The sequence below is a fragment of the Vipera berus genome, assembly GCF_964194415.1.
Source record: "Vipera berus genome assembly, chromosome: Z".
Classification (NCBI taxonomy): Eukaryota; Metazoa; Chordata; class Lepidosauria; order Squamata; family Viperidae; genus Vipera; species Vipera berus.
The window spans coordinates 110,582,392-110,596,202 of record NC_138205.1 but is presented as its reverse complement, the minus strand read 5'-3'; the positions used below and the strand labels follow the sequence as shown (position 1 = coordinate 110,596,202).

Genomic DNA, 13,811 nt, shown 5'->3' with positions numbered 1-13,811 from the left:
GGTGCCGTAATATTGCGTGAGTTCAGGCACACATCCTCTTTTGCAGAAAATGGGTGCCTAAACACTCGTGCTGTTTGTGGTGCCAGCCTCCGGCTACCCCACAATTCTGTACCTACATGGCTGCCATCCCTGGAATGGAGACTGGGGGAGGATTCTGCATGCCTCTAGAGGTCAGATCCAGGCCTTGGAGACCTCATCCAGGCGGCTGCTGTCCAGAACAGAGGTTGGGGAAGGCTTCTGCATGTGTCCGGAGGTTGGATCTAGGCTTTGGAGGCCTCCTCCATGCTGCTGCCAAGAGTGGAGGTCGGGGGAGGCTTCTGCATGCCTCTGGAGATCAGATCCAGGCCTTGGAGGTCTCCTCCAGGCTGCTGCCACCTGGAATGGAGGTGGGAGAGGCTTCTGCGTGCTTCCAGTGGTCAGATCCTGGCCTCAGAGGTCTGCTCCAGGCTGCTGCCACCCGGAATGGAGGTCTAGGGACGCTTTTGCGTGTGTCTGGAGGTTGGATCCAGGCCTCGGAGTCTCCTCCAAGCCAGTGCCGCCCAGAATGGACTTCTGGAGGCATGCAGAAGCCTTCCCCGACCTCTTTCTGGGCAGTAGCAACTTGAAGCAGGCCTCTGAGGCCTGGATCCAACCTCCGGAGGTATGCAGAAGCCTCCCCTGGCCTCTGTTGCAGGCGGCTTGGAGGCCTCTGAGGCCCTGGTGTCACTTCCTCCCCAAGCGTGGCGAGCACCAGCGGGCTGGACGTGGATGTGAGGGGCCTGGCCTTCTCCCTCAATTGAAGGCTTCAGACCTGCCCTCAGGCAGAAAGGAGTTGAGGGCAGGAGTAGGAGACAGGGACTGCAACCACCTTTCGTACAGAGAATGAGTTTCTGAGGTCTGTGATTTGGCGCAACTTTAAACACTCACATGAGATCATGGACTCCAGAAACTTCCATTCTTGGCTCAAAAAGCTTTCCAAGCTGACTCACCTCTCCCTCAAAGGGAAAGAAGCCACGGCAGAGATAATATTTGCAAGGTAAATGTATCCGGCGCGGCAGAAAGGGAGGGCAAAGCAGTTGTGTGGAGGGGGGGAAATAGAGTGAATGTTGCAGAGTCTCTGCGGTCATTCGTATGGGCGAACGACTGCAGTAGTACAGTAAGATTTGTGATTTGGGGATTTGCTCGTAAGCACTAGGTGGCACTTATTGCATAACTTCGAACGGGTGCTAAGTGAACCCTCGTAACTTGGGGAGTTACCTGTATTACCGTAAAATCATTATCTGTGAAAATTAGCCCAAGAATATGCAACTGTTTGCAAAACGAACGTTCTTCAGTAGTAACCACTGCGTCCTCATTATAGAGTCTGCATAGGATTTCAATCTAAGTACTGAATTACATAAATGGTTAAAAATAAGTTTATATGCATAAGATCTAAAATATAAATATTAAAAGAAAAGCTGATTATACTGCAGAAATTAAAAGAAAATCCTTATAAAGACATCCCTTTAAATTATTTCCACTGGAAGGAAATCCCCATTAAGTCTATTTTTATATTTTTAAAAACTGTAGGTTAAATTAAACATTTCATATTTAACATTACACTTGGCTTGCAAGTTATTTGACAGTCTGTCCAAACAAATAAGTACTTAAGATGGAGTGGAAACTGATACAGTTTCAACAGATGGAAAAAACATACTGAGTCTCCATAAGATCCTGTGCATTGATATCTTCTAAGTTCCTCCTCCAGTTTCATGACTGTGTTCCTCATATTGTTCTTGTCCTCACTCAATCTACTAACAAACCCAGTCAATTCAGCATTCTGTTTTAGCAATCTTTCAGTCAATGAGGCTGAAGATGGGGTGTCTGAATTGATCTATATAGGAGAAAAATAGCAAGTAAAGAAGCTCAAAATAGCTTGAACTCATCTGCAATTAGTTCTGCAATATTGCTCTCTAAGAAATGGAAGCCAAGTCAAGTCACAAATATAATGTGTATTTAGACTGCATACAAAATCTATTGCTTTGTTTCAGATAAGATCTTCCAGGAAAGATTGTACTTTGCTTTATGTACCGTATTTTCCGGCGTATAAGACGACTTTTTAACCCATGAAAATCACCTCAAAAGTTGGGGGGTCGTCTTATATGCCCAGTCATCTTATACGCCGGAAAATCAGCGATCGGGCGGGAGCCGGCAGGACTGCCCTGCGCACACGCGCGCTCCCCAGCTGTTAAGGAGCACTCCTTAGCAGCCGGGGAGTGTGCGCGTGTGCAGGACTGTCCTGCTGGCTCCCGCCCGACGCTCTTCCCTCTTGAGGCAGCATCCCCGAGGACTCCTTAGGAGCCGGGGAGCGAGCGAGCGGGAGAGCCAGCCAGCGAGCGCGCAGCACCTGCTTTTGCGCCACAATTTCTCCCGCGCTCGCGCGCCGGCCTCCCAGATGCCCCTCGCGCAAGCTCCGGATGCTGCCGTGCGCCGCCCGCCTTTCTAGCGCGGCTTCGTCTCTTTCGCGCTGTCTTGTAGGCGCCGGCGCCGCCCCTCAACGTGCGTCCCCCCCGCCGCAAGAGGGTGTCATTTGTCGCGGAAAAAAAAATTGGAAGGGGAGGAAGCGCCCGACGTACGTGTGGGCTATAGGTAACCCAACCCTAGACCGTGGCAGCAGGCGGTGTTGGGATAGGGGAGGCGAGGCGCGCGTTCTTCCTTCCCTCTGAAGAGGCAGCCCTGGCAGTTCTTCTTCCACCGGGCTTACTCCGTTTGCTGAATCTTTGTAGTTACTTAAGTAAGTGCTAGGCATTTTTAATAGGTCGCATCCTTTCTTTTCTCCACGTATTGGCACCTCGCCTTTCTACGCTCTTACCTCTCTGGCTCTGTGTTTGAATACACCTACATGCTGCACGCACCGGTAACTTTAACAAGCCAAGATGACGTCAAAATGATTGTACCACTGATATGACAAAATCATTGTACCACTGATATGAGGGTTTGGTCATTAGCATGCCTCCACATGCCTCCCTTTCCCCGACCCGTGAATCCTTTGCAAACACACATGATAACCATCAAAATCCCTTTTCAGGGCAAACCATATTATGAATTCTCTTTTTTTCCCCCCAGCATTTTCTTACATGAGAGATTATAAATTAGTCCTAAGGAGTGCTCGTTAACAGCTGGGGAGCGCGCGTGTGCGCAGGACTGCCCTGCCGGCTCCCGCCCGACGCTCTTCCCTCTTGAGGCAGCATTGCTCCCCGGCTCCTAAGAAGTCCTCGGGGATCCTGCCTCAAGAGGGAAGAGCGTCAGGCGGGAGCTGGCAGAACAGTCCTGCACACGCGTGCACTCCCCGGCTGCTAAGGAGTGCTCCTTAACAGCTGGGGAGCGCGTGCGTGCGCAGGACTGCCCTGCCGGCTCCCACCAGACACCAGCCTGCCCTGCTTCCTCCACAGTGAGAGGGGAGGGCTCGCTGATTTTCCGGTGTATAAGACAAAAAATCTTGAAAATCATCTCAAAAGTTGGGTGGTCGTCTTATACGCCCAGTCGTCTTATATGCCAGAAAATACGGTATTTAGATTCATTGTAAATTGCCTGGATTACTTCCCAGAAATGAGATAGAACTGATTCAAAATTTTAGGGATCATGTGGTAAATAATAACTAAAGACTCAACTACACTCTTCCAAATTACGTTAAAAACCATATGCTTTAAAACAGCAAAACAGAAGTTATCTTATGCTTACAAACATATACCAACTAATTCAATTTAAATAAACCATTTTCTCATCTTAAAAATAGGCCAAAATAAGTATTTCTGCTCCCTGTCTCTGAACATTACCTCCAGGCTATATAAATCAGAGAGCACTTGCAATTTCAATAGAACTTCTTCAATGTCAGTTTGTATTCCAATTAAATCCTCATCATCTGATTTTTCAAAGGGTAATCTGGAATAAAAAATATGAATTTGTGTAGCACAAGTGAATATGAAATACACATAATCATGTATGCTTCCTCATTCATGCCATTATTCTCCCTATCCCACCCTCATTATTTTTCTATGTCTATCATAGATTATAAATGCCAGAGGTTCAATAATAATGTTTTGTGAAAGATGACATACATAAAAGTTATTGCAGAACAAGTATTATGATTATAAATAAATCAAAACTGAGTTAAGACTGTTATCTATGGTCATTATTTTAAATGTAAAACATAAAATAATGGAAAATACATGATTCAACTATAGGTATGGCTTAACACTGTAAAATTTTTAAAAACTTCTTCCAGAAATTGTTACTTTTATTTATAACTTTATACTAGCTCATAATCTGGCTTTCTATTACTCCACATACTCCTAAATTGTAAAATACATTATATACAGGTCTTTTGTTATTGTATTGCTATTAAAAATAAATACATCTAACCTGCAGGCAGCTTTATTGGCCAAGTGTTTCAACGTGGAAAACACATTTTTGAGCTTCTGCCGAACTATCTCAAGCTCTTGAGATTGTCTGGTGGCATCACCTCCTCCTCCTCCAATACACATTAGGGAAGAATAAGACAATTCTTTTGTTTCAGCTTGTCCCATTTTCTGCTGGAAAATCCACTTTCTTGTTCGTTCGTTAGATTCATCCAAAGCAACCTGCACATAAAAGGAGGAGAAGAGAATAAAACTGCTTTCTACTAAATATATGAAAATTCTAAAGTCAAGAAAAACATTTATAAATATGTAGCATTTGTATTTTTTATACAAAAATGATTTTTCCAATAGACCGTTCCTGCAGAAACAAGCCAGGAATCTCTCCCAATTAGGGTATTCTGTGGCTTGTTGCTGACTTAAAACACAACTAGAGGTTGATCTTACTCTAGAACTCTACCTTATGAAAACAAGAGATTCCTGATTTTTAGCCTCTTCCTTCAGCAAAACAAGTGGATTTAGCATTTTGGAAAATAGAGAAAAGTACTCTATTCTCTTTGCCAATTATTCTTGTTGCTGGTTATTGTTCATAAACCTTTAGGCAAATAAACTGATTCAACATAATTTTCCCCTATGATCTATTGCATCATATATTTCAAAGTATTTATATTGTAAAAAATTAGCGTAACAATAAGGAGCTTTGGAAAAATCATTCAAATGAAATCTATTGTATTTCCTAAGATCAAATTTATATTCTTAGTTTTATCTTTCATTTGTTTTTGTTTTCATCCTGTTTTTAACTTTTTAACTCTTACATTTTAGGTTGCTGCCTTGTTATTTTATTTTCTCAGAGGAACAAACAACAGCAGTAATTACAAATAGGAGGTAGATTCATAAAGGCTATGAGTATCAATAGTTACTAGTTATCACAGCTATGTACTATCTGCAAGAATAGCAGTCTCTGAACATTCATTGTTGGAAAGTATCAGAGAAAGCATTTTCTAAAGTAAAGGCTTAATACTAATAACAGTTACCCTGTTGTTGACTTGACAGCATAGGAGGAGTGTATGGGAACCCCAACAGCATTGGAAGGAGGACAGTTAATCCTCCCTTACCAGCCACTCATTCAGTGATTGTTCAAAGTTATGAGAGCATTGGAAAAGGAGGGTTATGCCCAGACAATGCCCTTGTGTAACATGATCATGATTTGGGAAATTGGCATCAGGCCCACATTTATAATAGTTCAGCCTCCCATGGTCATGTGGTTCACAGTTGTAACCTTGACAGCCAGCTTCCGACAAGCAAAGTCAATGGGAAGCCAGCAAGACCTGACAAATCATGGTTACATGATGTCATACATAATGCTGTGATTCACTTAATGCTGGAACTGATATTGTCAGTTTCCATAGGAACATGATGATTCATTAATGACACACGTTTTACTGATGGAGTTGCTGTTCCCCTATTGTGGTTGGTAAATGAGGACCGTCTATATATGGGAGTAAGAACAGCTACAATAATTTGGATCTAAGTCATGGTCCCAGAAAGCAAGGAATAAGCTGTTTTAGCACCATTCTGTACTTCACAACATTTCAGCAGCTTTCAATACTATCAAACATGGTATCATTTTCGATTAGCTCAAGGGCTTGAGAGTGAGAGACAATATTGCTGTCATTCTCCTCCTTTCTCAGTTCCAATCAGTGTTGATACGAAGACAGCAGTCTAGCTCTAGACTCCTGCTTTGTGGTGAGTCAGGGCTATATTTTTCCCCTGGTTTTTTATAGTCTGCATGAAGATGCTGGGGGATGTGATCTGTCAGCACATCTGTCTCTCCCCCATCCTCTGCCTCAGGCTGACCAAGTGGTGCTCTAAGGTTCTGTCCTAGTGTCTTGAGATTGAAGAATTTTAGTTGCAGAAGAAAAGGCTTCAGATCAACCCTGGCAAAACTGAGTGGATGTGGGGTTGGGCTTCCCTCACACTAAAAATAGATATTTCCATCCTTGGCTCTGGCAAGGGTTGCATACATTATCTGGGAGTCCTCCTGGATTCACTTTCTGCTTGTGCACCAAATGGCAGCTGTGACCAGAAGGGCCTTTGCAAAATATGCCTATTCCCACAAATCCTGCTTATGGACATTCTCCTCATAAGGTTAGTGTCATCTGCATTATAGGAAACAATGAAATTATTTGTAAAGAGCAATAAACGAAGGAAGATTTTGAAGATTACTCTGGACAAATAACAAACATAAATGTATTAATAAGCACCCAAAATACTTAAAGGCAAAGTAAGTTTGTCTCTGAGGGACACGTATCTCATTTACAGCCTGAAATTTGCTTTTTCTGCCCGCGATCCCACCTCTTTTCTCTGCATTTTTTGCTGTAATTCTTGGACCATTTCTTGCTGTTTCTTTTCATCACCCAGCAACCGAAGAACTTGTTGTCTCTCTTCATCAAGTTGCCACTGCAAATCTTCCACTTTGGACTCCAGTTCATGTATTTTTTTATGTGCCAAGATATTAGCATCTTGTTCTACCTGTAGAGTTTTCCTGTGAATCTGCCTCTCTTTTTCCACCTGCTGTTTCAATTTCACAGATTCCAATTTGTTCTCTTCCAATTCATTAACCATCAGAACTATGCGGTTATGCTTTTCATCCAACTGTTTTTGCAGATCTTTGAACAATTCTTCTGAATGTGTAGAACTTCCATCCCGCTTTGTCTGTTCAATCATCTGAAGCTGGGTGCGTAAGTCTTTTTCTCTCTCTAGGGCGCTGCATAACTCAAGAACTTTGAGCCTCTCAGATTCCAACAGTACTTGGAGTTCAGAGTTACAGCTGTGTTCCTCAGATAGTTGTACTGCATTTAGTGCTTCCTGGGATTCAATCTTCTTTTGCAAATCATTTGACAGCTCTCTTTCAAGCTCCAGAAGATTACTCAGTTCTATATTTTTCTGTCTTTCATTTTCAAAAGAAGATTTCAAATCCTTACAACAAAAACAAGAAAACTGTCAGTATATACAGCTTTGTAAAGACTATGGGAATGTACCATAAAAAACAGTAATTCTGAAGATCTTAGAACCCGATACTGAAAAGCTTGGGAAGACTATAGTCAAATGCTTATCTTACTAGGATTCTAATTCAAATTTTAATTCAGAAGTCTGTTCAATATTTTTTTCTAGACTAGTATATTAAGGATATGTCATGGTTCCGACTAATGAGACAGATCAAAGAACATTCCAGCATTGTTTATTCTAAAAAGTCTATAATAATGAGAACGAAGCATCGGCATTCATGGATGGATGCCAGAATCTGAATTCTCCTCCCCCGAACACATCGCATCATACACAATTCCCTCCCTTAATTACACATCATAAATCACATTCTCCAATTAGTTTAACATGCAGTTTCACTTCCTTTCTCTAGCACCCATCCGTTATCTTAATTAAAACAATGGGTTTAACATTCCCCCCCACCCCAGCTTCATTGATTCAAAGCAAAACAGTTTAAAGGAAAAGGCTGCCTCTTATATTGTCAGAGCAAAAACACCCAATGTTTGCAGCATTGACAAGATACACTTAACACTGGGAGCACTTGCAATTTTAAGAGTAAAGTTATAAATCATAACTATTTATTTTAGTGTTAGCAAAGTCATCATCTAGCACAGCGGCTCCCAATGGTTTTCCATACCCTGCACCCCTAGAACGCTTCTTATATATTCTTGCACCCCTTACAAAAGTTCAAAATAATGGCAACGAATTTTGCATATACACTATAATTTTGAAAACTCAAGTTTTTGCACGCCCTGGAATATCGTCTTGCACCCCTGGTTGGGAACCCCTGATAGCACAACATGTTTGGATGTATGTTGTAAGTGTTTGTATTGGCTGGTTCAGTGGTGGGATTCAGCCGGTTCACACCAGTTTGGCCGAATCAGTAACAGCCCAGAAAGGACTTCCGGAAGTGGCATCCACACAGAGAACTGGTTGTTCACACATTTGAATCCCCACCACTGTTCAGTATCTTCCTTGCCTAAGCTGGTGGACACAGTCTTTAATGAAAGTCTCAGATCTGGTTTTGAGATTGGGAAGGATTGACAAGGAATTTATAATTGGTGTGATGCAATTCACTTCATGGTGAAATGTGAACTTTCTCTGATTACCTTCTCTGAAATGGAGAAGTAGCCATGCACCCTCAGAGATAATTCTTAAATATTCTTAAAATGTTTTTAGATGCAATGGGTGACAGTACTGTGGAAATCACTGTATCTCTGTATCTTGATTAAAAATTAACACTATATTTCCCAAGAGCATCTTTGGTTATGAATGGGTCCAAAATGATCCTTAGCTTACAGACCAAATATCACACAAAGCAAATAGGCAGAGAATTACTGACTGCATAGGTAGCACACATCTTGGGAAAATACCACTGACCATATTTCAGACTGCACAATTCATTTAAGCAAGTTGAATAGCCCTGTTAATACAGATCACAACAGTGCAGGAGTAGATCAATCTCAATGGCAGTGCTCCAAATATAAAATTCTCTTGAGGAATGTTACATTGGCTACTATTGCTGTCTTTATCCAGAAACAAATAGGGTCAGAACTGATTAGTATTTAGAAATGAGATTACCAGGAAATCCAGAGATGCAGGCTACTGAACCACTGGGCGGTTGAGAAAATCCTGGAAGAAGGCAATGGCAAAGTTCTTCTCTATTGTTGCCAACTAAATTATATGTATATGCCCGTATAGTCACCATGAGTCAAGCTTTTTACCAAAGTTTTTATAGTATAACAAGATAACTGGTTATTTTGCTTTTTCTGTTTTTTTAAAAAATAATTTTGCTTATATTTTCCATTCTTTGTAAGAATGGTTAATTGTAATGCCTTTACGGCTAAATTTATTGATCTCATATAAACTGGAAAAACAAATTTTTTTGGAATAAAATAAATGCCCAAGGAAATAATATTTCAAATGCGTCCTCATATATTAATTGATTACACAGTTTATTAAACAGTGGTTATAAAACAGTAAATAAATAAATAAATAAATTCAAAACTCATAAAAAACTCAAAACTCATTTTTGTCAATTTTGTTGCTTTTTTACTGTTAGACCAGTATAAGAATTTAAAGGCCATCCAGGCATTTATATATATTGTACCTGGTTCTACACTGATACAACATAATGAAAACTTTATGAGAAAGTGTATTATATTTTATATACTTATCAGCAAATGGTATCTCATGGAAGGATCCAGTATTGAGTATTTATATAAAGACTTTTACTGGCTTATTGTGTCACATTTATAGCTCAAATAGTCAGCTGATAAGTGGCATGCAAGACTTCTGCCCGAGTTCCTGGAGTCCCATTATTAAGTAGACTAATATTGAAAACATAGTTATAAAGCAAATTCTTCCATCTTAGAGGGAGATATTTTTTGTGTAATAAAACAAACATTCCACATATCTACAGGTATTCCAGCAGACTGTTTATTCTTTCATAACCCCCACTGCTGATCATGGATTATAGAGCTGAAATATGCACAGTTCAAAGTTTGGTAAAGTGAAGTAGATTGGCACTATTCCAAGTTCAGTAGTAGATGTCATAGTGAACTATCTCAAGCTCCCAGGATCATACTGTCTTATAAATACATAACAAATTTTAAAACATGTGTACCATAAGTACTTCTGTTGTTGCCTTCCCCCTCACAATTATACTATGTAAATACAGGTAGTCCTCAAGTTAGAACCATAATGGAGCTTGCCCATTACAGTAGCAAATGCTGGTTTTCAGCAAAACTATGGTAAAATACAGTCACATGAACCTGGCATAATGCAAACAGCCAAAAGTGTGGCCTCACTGCCAAGTGCCTAAAGTGTGGTCACATGACTGTGGAGGGGCAGCAGCGACCATCAGAACTTTGAATCCAGCTTGTAATTGTCTCCATCATGTCCTCAGGATTTGACTCAGGCTGGTCCAGGGGCTCACTGGCCTTACCTAGAAATTCCTCCTGCACCTTGCCAAAGTGCAACTCATGAGCAAGCAGCAAGACATTGAATTCACCAACTAGGTTTGATCACAGCTACTGCTAAGCTTGTAAGCCGCCCTGAGTCTTCGGAGAAGGGCGGGATATAAATGGAATTAAAATAAAAAAATAAATAAATTCTCAGCAGACAGAGTGTTTAAGTTCCTATTGGCCTTTTCCTAGAAGCAACTCCAGAATCTGGTTTGTCTATCATACACTTAGAATCTACTTATTCACATCCCTGGCTTGTTGACTGACCTTGATCTAGTTTCTCTCTTGATCTGGCATTGTAAATCTTCAGTTTGACTTTGGACTGCTCAATTGGGATATTTGCCTTGCTCAATTAAGTCTTATCTACAATTAACTGTGTTTCTTGCTTTCTTGTTGGGATTTATAGAAGCAAGTCTCTTTCTTAACACTCTGTGCTCCTAGGAACTGAGTTTGGCTTCTGAACCCACCTCTGAGATCCATGCTATCTTTGAACAATTGTTAAGTGACGAGTCTTAAATTGAAGACTACCTATCTATTAATCATATTCATAATTTGTTACATTAAGCCTATAGAAAAAGACTTTTGTTAATGATTTAGTGGAAAAGACTATATCTGGTAAAAGGAAACTGCTGATAATAATAATTACAAATATCTAGTTTTGATCACTGAGGCATTTGGAATGAACTCTGCTTTTTGCAATTTGTGGTTTTAATTTTGAGCCTCTGTCTGCAAAGTCTGTCAGGAAATATAAACATTAAAGGTGCTGGCGTAATTCTCAATCTTTACAATGTACAGCATCTTATTAAATATATACTAAAGCATGAATCATCATCTGCCTAACGATCCATTCCACTGTACATTTTGAAGAACCAAGATTGGTTACCTCGATTTCTTCTTTTTCTCTTTTACCACCATGTTCCACTTTTGCTCTCTCCTTTTCCAGGGCCCACTGAAACTCCCTTGATTTCTTCTGTTCACTTGTAATTGTATTTTTTAAGATGTCAAGTTCAGTTGCCTTTCTCTTAAGTTCATTTCTGATAAAAGCCAAGATAAATTCATTTTAGTTATTTGAAAAATAATTAAAATAGGAGAAAATATTTATATCCCTTTGTGTGATGAGCACAAAACTGTCTATTACAAGGCAAACCTGCAGGTTTTCTTAAATTTTACTTCACAATAATTGTGAGATGTGAACGAAATAATTGTGAGATGGACATAATACTAATACTCTAGTAGTATATATTACCTCTACTACTAATCTTCCCCTATACTCTTCTTTTGATTGTCTAACCACTGAACATTTAATGTATAAACTGTCAATATTGTTTTTCTTGTATCAATAACATTCAGAAAACAAATCAAATTAAAATATAATTAAAATAATTTGATTAAAATAATCAACTCCATACAATGTCTGCTGCAAAAGTGTCTTCATTCCAATCATTTTAAAAATGATTAAAAGCAAAAGAAGTCAAAGTGAATCTTGCATTAAAACGAATAACAGCCTCACTTTAAAATTGATTTTTAACAGAAGTGTAAAAAAAATGGTAAGATCTTCTACAGGGCTAAAACATCCCTTAAAAATTGTACCTGATGGCTTCCAGATCTCGTAAGTGCTTATGTTGTGCTTTTAGGGTTGTTTCCAGTTCCAGCTTGGTTTGCCCAAGTTCATTCTTTAGTTCTGCAACCACCATCCTTTCAGAGCTGAGCTGCTCTTGAAGTTCAGCTGTTCTGTCCTTGGTATTTTTAAGCTCTATTTGCATTTCCATATTGTATCCCAACAATTCTAGGGAGTACATTGTCACACAATAAGAAACAGACTAAACATGCTAATTTGTCATATTGAAACAAAATCCTGAACAAAGAGCAAAATCAGTATCCTATTTATAGAAAACATTTAACTTCAATAATAATAGTGTGTTTAATCTGTAGTCCTTTAATGAAATATGGATTAATTCTATTACAGTGTTCCATATTATAAATTATTATCATGTAATAATTTTAAACTCACTACAAGAATTTCAGTTTAACTAGGCCACTAATTTTTACATGTCCAGCTCTTGGACTAAGATCTGTTGCCTCAAATGTCTTTAACCTGAGAGATCAAGGAGCTATCAAGTAACTGAACCTTGCAGCCTTGAGATTATTAGTGCTACTTTCTGTTTTTCTGAAGCTGGCTAAGATCCTATGATAACATTGTCCAAGTTTAGTTTTGGTACCCTTATGTTATTAATTCACATATACCAACAATAACACACAAACCTTTCTTTTTTAAATGGAATCCTAGAAAGGAAGTCTGATGGTAGGAAAGTGAGGGTAACCCCATTGATCAAACAATTTTACACATTACCTTGACATTTTGGATGAATTTCTATTTCTTCCTTTTCATCATCTTTCCTGTTGAGCTGTGCATGCAAAACACTGATTTCCATTAACAAACTTTGTCTCTCTGCATTCTGAAGGAAATCCAAAGCACTCCTCTGATATGTCATCTTTTATCAATTATTAAGAATAAAAAGCAGAAAGAAATACCAGATTAATGAATTGCACAGAACTTGCCTTTACTAATCAAAAAGTTAAACAAGTCCTCATCTCAGGTAAATTATAGGAATGTAGTGGATTTCATCAACATAAGAATAAAAAAATTTTTAGGAGATCTTTTTTATGTCATATGTGGGTGTTCTTAAGTGGTAATCCTTCAGTTTTTTAAACATGTGTTTCATAGAATATTCATAACAACACTGTTGCAATAAAAGAACACAACATCTTTATCTTTATTACAATTACTTTCTAATTCCCCATGTATCTTTAGGATATAGTAGAATTATAATTTCCCCCCAAGTTACAATGTTTACTTCCCACTGTTGGAACTAACTATTTTAAAGTAAAAAAGTAAAAAAAAAGAATTTGCTACTGAACATGATGGAAAGTCTAGAAGGCCAAAATAGTTGATTATTTGCAAATTTATGTCAAATGTTCCCAACAGCTATGAGTATGAAAAATAAATCATAAAATTGAAGTGTATACAGTAATAATAAATAGCATAAACATGCAAGACTATACAAAATTGTCCAAGCTTTCTCTACTTGTAACAAAATTTGTATATTGTGAGAGGTTTTTTTCAGTTTGAAATAAACATGTTCTGTTTTGTATTTAAAACAAAAAGTTACCAGCATTATCCCAGTTTAAATTTGGAGGATCTGAGCGTATATGATTACATTTTCCTTTGGTAGCTTGGTAGAGTTTTTATAATTTCCAGTGATTAGTCCATTAATGGTGACTAGTTATGTTCCTGTTGCTACTGGGGTAGACTGAATGAGATTTCTGGCCATTTTGAGTGTTTTGACTGTTCAAAGTAACTGTGACTGAGCCATTGTTTGTAACTCATGACTAGATGTTTTTGTAGCTGAACCCAATAAGCTGAACC

General features: G+C 39.0%; 1 protein-coding gene across 7 annotated transcripts in view; it reads right to left on the bottom strand.

Annotated features, from left to right (window-relative positions):
- Positions 1-13,811, bottom strand: part of AKAP9 (A-kinase anchoring protein 9) — a 127,939-nt gene that overhangs the window by 12,066 nt on the left and 102,062 nt on the right. For 6 of the 7 annotated variants that reach the window (XR_014028655.1, XM_081345585.1, XM_081345583.1 and 3 more), the window contains 7 exons: positions 12,735-12,876; positions 11,975-12,170; positions 11,268-11,418; positions 6,729-7,352; positions 4,381-4,598; positions 3,795-3,900; positions 1,676-1,852 (listed from right to left, as the gene is read on the bottom strand). Coding sequence is in view for 5 of the 7 variants with exons in the window: in XM_081345585.1 (XP_081201711.1) it covers positions 1,676-1,852; positions 3,795-3,900; positions 4,381-4,598; positions 6,729-7,352; positions 11,268-11,418; positions 11,975-12,170; positions 12,735-12,876 (1,614 nt within the window). In the remaining 2 variants the exon portion in view is untranslated. Of the gene's footprint in view, positions 1-1,236; positions 1,367-1,675; positions 1,853-3,794; positions 3,901-4,380; positions 4,599-6,728; positions 7,353-11,267; positions 11,419-11,974; positions 12,171-12,734; positions 12,877-13,811 lie in introns of all 7 variants that reach the window. The other variant, XR_014028654.1, reaches the window with a different exon arrangement.